Raw genomic sequence first — 8,342 nt, forward strand, 5'->3', positions numbered from 1 at the left:
TTAAGGTTCATGGGTTTAAAAGAAAAGAAATTATAAACAAATGTAACTTGATCGGGAGCTATGATAAATCTTCCATGCTTTTTGAGTTCACAATATTTGCTCTTTTCATCACCTTTTGTGTATAGCGATCTTCTTTTGATTTTGATTTTTTTTCGATATGACTATATACAAAAATAGAGACCAATAATTGAAACATATTTCTTGACTTCCTTTGGTCTTCTTGAAACTTGATCTTGAAGTAAAAATGGTGTAAAATTGTTTGAAATTGAAGAGGTTGATGTGGTTAGACGATTTTGTGTTCGCTATAAGGAATTGTTTCTTTGAAGTAGGGTTAATATATTACCCTATATGCTGGCGTGTTTGAGGAAGTGTTTGGGTAGGTCATATATTACCTCCATCTTTATACAAACATTTCGGTCAGATCTCGAAAGGTATGCCCAAACAAGTTCTAATTCACACGAAACAAATGACTCACTCAATCCGCCAAAACGCAACCGATGATATATAGTAATACGGCTTGAAGCTTTGCTCACAGAAACGGAGGAATTGGGTTTAAACGCCACATTTTGCATAAATTTTTTCTCAAGAAATACAAACCATATTTTCGGTGTTCACATTAAATTAAAGTTGATTCGGTGGTTGGTTTATACGAGCACTTATCGGAAAACAACCTTAACCCTTAGTTTTGTCAAAAATTTATTAAATGCTTAACGGTATTTTATTTATTATTATTATTTATTATTTTTTTAAAAAAAATTGACACAAAAATTAAAATTTGGAGAGATTTTTCAAAAATATTTTATTGGACAAAACAAAGTTCAAGTAAATCCCTCCCCACACTTGAATCTCACATTGCCCTCAACGTGAAAAGATATATAAAAATGCAATACAAAATGTAGGGAAAGGATAAAAAGAGACTCCCCTATATGCTGGCGACGTAGGGCTGCATCCGAAATCCACACTTGTCTTCCAGGTAGATGTTTCAACGAAAGAGGCAACAACCATCCAAACAAACATCAAAAAATAAGATAATATAACGTCTAGAGTGGGCACGGAACAGCTAGTACCCCAAACACGCTGAAAATTGTCTAGACATTTCCCAAAAAAGAGTTTTTTTTTTCAAGCAAAAACTATGTACAAGTGCCACGTTTTTAGTTAAGGGTCCTGGCGAGACCCGAGCATTATGTATTCGTTTTTGGGATGGAGGTGGACAACCTCCAAAGTCAGCTCGGTCGGTCTGTAGAGATAATGTTTTAGGCGGTGGCCGTTAACCTTGAAATTGCTACCGTCATCATGTTCTTCCTCCACGGTTCCGTACGGGAAGACTTTTCAGACCGTGTATGGACCCGACCACCGAGACTTCAACTTTCCGGGAAATAAACGCAAACTAGAGTTGTAAAGCAAAACACGATCACCCATTTTGAATTCTCTGTGTTCTTTCAAATGCTTATCATGTAACAACTTAGTGCGTTCCTTGTAGATTGTGGAATTCGCATAAGCTTGATTTCTTAATTCTTCCAGCTCATGAATTTGCATGAACCGAGTCTCGCTTGCATCGACTAAGTCGAGATTAACGGCTTTCAATGCCCAATAAGCTCGGTGCTCCAGTCCTACGGGAAGATGGCAAGCTTTTCCATAAATCAACCTAAACGGTGTGGTACCGATAGGAGTTTTATGAGCGGTTCGCAAAGCCCATAATGCGTCATCTAACTTTTCAGACCAAGTCTTACGATTTTGTCTGACTGTTTTCTCAAGAACTCGCTTAATGCCTCAGTTAGTGACTTCAACTTGCCCACTGGTTTGCGGGTGGTATGGTGTTGAAAATCTGTGGTGGACACCATAGCAAGACAATGCCTTTTCCATCTGGGCATTGCATAAATGTGTTCCACGATCACTAATGAGTGCTTTTGGGACACCAAAGCGTGAGAACAATTTCTTTTAGGAATTTAAGAACTACCCTAGCATCGTTGGTGGGTAAAGCCTGAGCTTCTACCCATTTTGAAACATAATCGACCGCAACTAGGATATACCGATTTCCAAACGAAGTCGGGAATGGTCCCATGAAGTCGATCCCCCAAACATCGAACGCTTCACAAACTTGTATGGCCTTTTGAGGCATTTCATCTCGTGCAGAAATGTTGCTTGCCCGTTGGCATGCATCACAAGATTTTACAAGGTCATGAGCATCTCGAAAGATGGTGGGCCAGAAGAAACCGGCATTAAACACCTTCTTTGCGGTGGATATGACCCCATGATGTCCTCCTGTGGGTCCTTCATGACAATGTTGGAGGATTTTGGATGCTTCATCTCCAAACACACATCGACGAACGACTTGATCGGCTCCGATCCTGAACAAGTGTGGATCCTCCCAAAAATAATGTTTGACGTCGGAAAAGAATTTTCTTCTTTGTTGATGTGTCAAACCTTTGATCATGACCCCACTTGCGAGATAGTTGGCAATGTCAGCAAACCATGGACATTCCTCTTCGTTTGTTTGGATATACATAAGAAGTTCGTGGGGGAAATTGTCATTTATATGGGACCCCACTAATTCTTGTGAAGCTGGGCATTCCAAACGTGAGAGGTGGTCAGCTGCTACATTCTCGGCGCCTTTCTTATCTTTGATTTCAATATCAAATTCTTGAAGAAGCAGAATCCATCGGATTAAGCGAGGTTTAGCATCTTGTTTGCTAAAAAGATATTTAATGGCTGCATGGTCTGTGTAGACAATGGTTTTGGAAAGGATAAGATAAGAACGAAACATATCAAATGCAAATACTACTGCCAACAGCTCCTTCTCAGTGGTGGTGTAGTTTTCTTGAGCATCATTGAGAGTCTTGCTGGCATAGTCAATGGGATGAAAGTTCTTATCTTTTCTTTGACCCAACACTGCCCCAACTGCGAAATCGCTTGCATCACATATAAGTTCAAACGGGAGTGTCCAGTCCGGAGCTACTATGATTGGGGCATCAATAAGCTTATCCTTTAAAAATTGGAATGCTTTTAGACATTCCTCTGAGAACACGAAGGGAGCATCTTTTTCAAGAAGTTGTGTCATTGGCCGATCTATTTTTGAAAAGTCTTTTATGAAGCGGCGATAAAAACCAGCATGGCCAAGAAAACTTCGAATGAATTTGACAGACGTGGGTGGTGGAAGCTTTGAAATGGTCTTGATTTTTGCTTTATCGACTTCAAGTCCTGCTTGTGATATCTTGTGTCCCAAGACAATGCCCTCTTTGACCATGAAGTGACATTTTTCTCAGTTCAAAACAAGATTGGCTTCTTCACATCTTGTTAACATTCTTCTCAAATTTTCATGACAATGATCAAAAGAATTTCCAAAAATAGAGAAATCATCCATGAATACCTCCATAGAGTCCTCGATCATGTCATGGAAAATAGCCACCATACAACGTTGAAAAGTGGCCGGGGCATTACACAGTCCAAAGGGCATTCGCCGGTAGGCAAATGTGCCATAAGGGCATGTGAATGTCGTTTTCTCCTGATCTTCTGGGGAGATAGGAATTTGGAAATATCCAGAAAAACCATCAAGAAAAAAATAATACATCTTCCCTGATAGACGCTCAAGCATCTGATCAATGAAAGGAAGGGGGAAGTGATCTTTTCTTGTGGCGTCATTTAGTTTGTGGTAATCAATGCAAACTCTCCAGCCTGTGACGGTTCTCATAGGAATTAATTCATTCTTATCATTTGTCACCACCGTCATACCACCCTTTTTTGGTACCACCTGAACTGGGCTTACCCAAGGGGAATCAGAGATTGGGTATATCAATCCAGCATCGAGCAGCTTAATAACTTCTTTCTTTACAACGTCTTGCATGTTTGGATTGAGACGTCTTTGATGCTGCACAACTGGTTTGAAGTCCTCTTCCATTAGGATTTTGTGAGTGAAAAATGATGGACTGATTCCTTTGATGTCCATGATTTTCCAAGCAATTGCTTTCTTATGGAATTTGAGAACTTCAAGCAATCTTTTCTTTTCCCCATTCGATAAACAGGAAGAGATGATAACGGGTAATTAAGATTCACCATCGAGAAAGGCATACTCGAGATGGGAGGGAAGTTCCTTAATTTCAAGAACTGGCGGATCTTCAACTGAAGGTTTCGCTTTTGGTTCCAATTTGCGGTCAACGGTCTCGTACGTCTCTTGATGTTCACGTGTCTCCTGATCCTCGGTGGATTTCTCCTCATGGATGATGGAGTATGCCTTTTTTCTCAATCAGCTGAGTGTTGCATGCTTCCTTTTCAATGGATTCGCGAAGGTGATAACATACTATAGACTCACACACATCAATATAATAAACTGAATCATCAGTGTGTTGCGGGTGTTTCATGGATTTTCCTATATCGAAGGTTACCTCCTCATCTTCAACCCTTAGTGTGAGATTGCCTATGCAAACATCAATGAGAGCCCTAGCGGTGGCTAGAAATGGTCTTCCTAAGACGAGGGGTACAGTTTTGTCCTCGTCCATATCGAGGATTACAAAGTCTACCAGAAAAACAAATTTATCAATTTTGACTAACATGTTTTCAACTATGCCCCTAGGATATTTCACTGATCGATCGGCTAGCTGGATGCTCATGCGGGTTGGTTTTGGTTCTCCTAGTCCTAATTTAGAAAAAACCGCATAAGGCATCAAGTTAATGCTAGCTCCGAGATCAGCTAGGGCATTGCTGACAAATAGATCTCCTATCAAGCAAGGGATGGTAAAACTCCCTGGATCGGTTTTCTTTGTCGGTAGCTTATTTTGGAGGACAGCAGAGCATTCTTCATTCAGAGTTACATGTGACAGCTCTTCCAACTTTCTCTTGTTTGTCAACACATCTTTCAGGAACTTTGCATATTTTGGCATTTGTGAGATGGCCTCGATGAAAGGAAGATTGATGTGCAACTGTTTGAAGAGTTCAAGGAATTTGCCATATTGGGCTTCCATCTTTTCTTTCTTAAGACGGTTTGGGTAAGGAATGGGTGGGACATATGGTTTTACTGGTTCTCTGACTTGTGCGGTACTTGCTGGGACTTGCCTATCGTGCACCTTATCAGGAATCTCAGTCTCATCATGAACTGGCTGTGATGGGAATACCACATCTTGAGTGCTTTTGCCACTTCTTAATGTTATGGCATTAGCCTGAGCATTTGGGTTTGTTACTGTGTTGCTTGGAAGACCACCGGGTGGTCTTTCAGAAAGCAACTGGGCTAGTTGACCCACTTGATTTTCGATGTTTTGTAAAGATGCCTTCTGATTCCTTAACTCCGCCTCATTCTTCTGGAACCTTTCTTCGGTCAATTTGTTTGAAGTTTCAGTACTTGCTAAGAGTCGAGTTAAAAGAATCTCCACAGTATCCCCACTGTTTGGGTGTTGACTAGTGCTTGGCCCTTGGTTGTGGTATTGAGGCTTTGGTTGGGCTGGATGAGTTTGGTTAAAAGGACGTTTGTCAAACCCAGGCGGTGTTTGATTGGTTGCTCCATCCTTCCAGCTGAAATTAGGATGATTCCTCCAACCAGGGTTATATATGTTCCCGAAGGTGTTGTTTTGTCGACTCACAAAATCAACATCTTCAACCATCATGCTTTGCTGGCAATATTTCGTTTTGTGTTCGCCCCCACAAGTATTGCACTTAGTCTTGGATTTCACCAACTCTGTTTGTAGTTGCTCGAACTTCTTTGAGAGTGCTTCGAGTTGTGCAGTGACAAGAGTGTTGGAGTCAACTTGGTGCATACCCTTGTGTGATGGGGTTGATCATGGTGGGTTGTATGCGAAGCTTTTCTTGGCTGCTTTCTCTAGAACCTCGAATGCTTCGTTGGGAGATTTGGTTCCGAGATCTCCACCAGCGATTTGATCAATTGCCTGCTTGTTTTGGCTAGATTGGGCATCGAAGAACGTTTGAAGTTGGAGCCATTTGTTCAACCCATGGTGTGGGCATCTTCTTAGCAAGCCCTTGCATCTCTCCCAAGCTGCGTGGAGTGACTCGTCTTCGTCGGTTCTGAATCCGGTGATGCTGGCTCGATATTTTGCGGTTTTGTCTAGTGGAAAGTATTTCAGGAGGAATTGTTCTACCATATGGTCCCAATTGGTAATTGTGCTAGATGGCAGTGATTCTAGCCAATCCAAGGCATGGCTTCGAATGGAGAAGGGAAAAAGCTTGAGCTTAATTTGGTCCTCAGAGCAGTGTTCGATTTTGAAAGTACCGCATATTCGTAAGAATCGTGAGATATGAGACAAGGGATCTTCATCGAGAAGCCCATGGAATTGAACGGAATTTTCCACCATATGAATGATGCTGGATTTGATTTCGAAGTTTACAGTGATTTCCGGTGGTGCCACGCCACTTCCATAACCTTCGAGGGTCGACTTGCCGTATTGGTTCATGTTAGGTTCGTTTTCTGGGTTATTAGGTGCCGCCATGTTTTGTTCCGTTATGGTTTCTTCGGTTGTTTCGTCGGCAAATGCCTCGTTTTCGATTGTTTCAGCTACGACACATGAACGGTTGCATAACCTTTGGTGAAGGTGACGTTCGGGTTCCGAAAGTGGTGAAACAAGCTCAGGTGCGGGCGTGGTGGACATTCATTACTTAAGATAATATATAAAGAAACTAAACAACTAAAAGTGAACTACAACTAAAGCGGATTTTTTTTAGACTAAAACTAAGTAAACTAAGATGAACACAATTTAATTTTTTATTTGTTTTTTAGAACAATTATAAACAACGGTTAAAATAAAAAACTTAGATTAGTATTAAAATTTTACCGTGTCCCCGGCAACGGCGTCAAAAACTTGATGTGTGTGATATATATATGTTTTTATTAAATATTTTTCACACTTTGTCGGGTTTTAAAAATGGGTTTTCACTTAAACTTAATAAAACACACGCAAATGGCAAGTATACCAATCGTGTAAGTAATATAGTCGCGGTAAGAACCGAGTATCAATCCGTGGACACGTAAATTTCAATATTAAATCCTTGCATTTTATAATAACCGTAAGAAATATCTTAAAAGTTTTAGTTTTTAAAAGTAATTTTTAAAGCGACTTATAACAATAATATAAAGCAAGCAAAAATATGATAATAGAAAGATTCAAGATTTAAAAGCTATCACCTTAACTTTAGAATCCACTTGACTTCTTATGATGGTAAACTCAAATATATGGAAAATTCACTATTTTAATTTGTTTATTGAAAAGAGTAGTCACTAGTTATAGATAACTATTCCTTTGATTTTTTGGAAAACTAGTATGAATTATACAAACTAATCACCTCAAATCATAATTGTAAGTGAACCTTTATGTTGAAATTTAAGGATATAGATTATCATTCAATTACGAAACTCAAATCTAACAACCGTTCGGAAAGATTACATGAAAAACACCTATCCACCTATGGTTGATTAAAGTAGAAAAAGTTCAAGTATTCTTTTAATTTATGAATTTTTAACCCAAGTGTAATATCAAAATAGTTGTGTTAACAAAATACTTATAATATTACTTAACAAGAATATCAATTCATAACAAATGTTCAATTTTTTCAAATCTAAACATGAGGATATGTATTTAACCAATTTTCATGTTAATATGCAAGAATTATTTTAACTATTTCTAGATTAAAAGTTATAAAGTTGCAAGAACAACATTTATAAATAAATGATAAAATCAAGAGTCTTTCAACATAACAAGACATACCATTTATATTTCTTGTATATTAATTTCAATTGTTTAAACACAATATTTCATCAAAGGATAACCAAAAATTAATCATTATTTCAACATAAAATTACCATATATTATTTCAAACCATCAAAAGTTATCAAATTTCATCATAAGTTAAGGTGATATGAAGAGTTTAGCTCATGAAATATACATCAAAATAAAAGAACAAAGCACTCATAATTATCTTTAAGATAATCTAACCCAAGAACCAAGCTAGATGATTATGTGAATGCTAGAACTCCTTCTTGATGTTGTATGGATCTTCAAGAGCTTCTTCTTGCCTTCAATCTTCTGGAATTATGATGATAAGGGAGTGTTTTTGTGTATGAAATTCGGGTGTGTGTAGAAGAGAACACAAAAGGCCAATTTATAGGCAAACTGATGCAGGAGGCACAGGGTATGCCAAATTCGGCACAGCCCATGCTGGTCCCCAAATCTCTGACAGAATATCTTTGTACTTGAAGCATGTGCACACATTTGACCATCGGATGTGCCAAATCAAGCATGGGCTGTGTGAACCCTTGTTGGCTGACAACAATACTTTTTGCTTCCATCATGTTATGCATCGGGTTGTGCCAAAGTGGGCACATGGCTGTGCTTGACCTTGCTAGATGA

The 8,342-nt window shown here is 39.0% G+C and overlaps 1 protein-coding gene across 1 annotated transcript; it reads right to left on the reverse strand.

The window, feature by feature from the left end:
• Positions 1-4,208: 4,208 nt before the first annotated feature.
• On the reverse strand, positions 4,209-5,741 carry LOC143614023 (uncharacterized). Its single transcript, XM_077087578.1, has one exon. It carries the CDS (start codon positions 5,739-5,741, stop codon positions 4,209-4,211), a length of 1,533 nt encoding a protein of 510 aa, XP_076943693.1.
• Positions 5,742-8,342: the final 2,601 nt, after the last annotated feature.

This window comes from Bidens hawaiensis, unplaced genomic scaffold (assembly GCF_021521415.1).
Source record: "Bidens hawaiensis isolate Kalapana, Puna unplaced genomic scaffold, B.hawaiensis_p1.1 tig00038679_1, whole genome shotgun sequence".
NCBI lineage: Eukaryota > Viridiplantae > Streptophyta > Magnoliopsida > Asterales > Asteraceae > Bidens > Bidens hawaiensis.

Excerpts from the sequence above, each read along its gene's own strand:
- LOC143614023 (XM_077087578.1), bottom strand. The coding sequence starts at position 5,741 with ATGCACCAAGTTGACTCCAACACTCTTGTCACTGCACAACTCGAAGCA.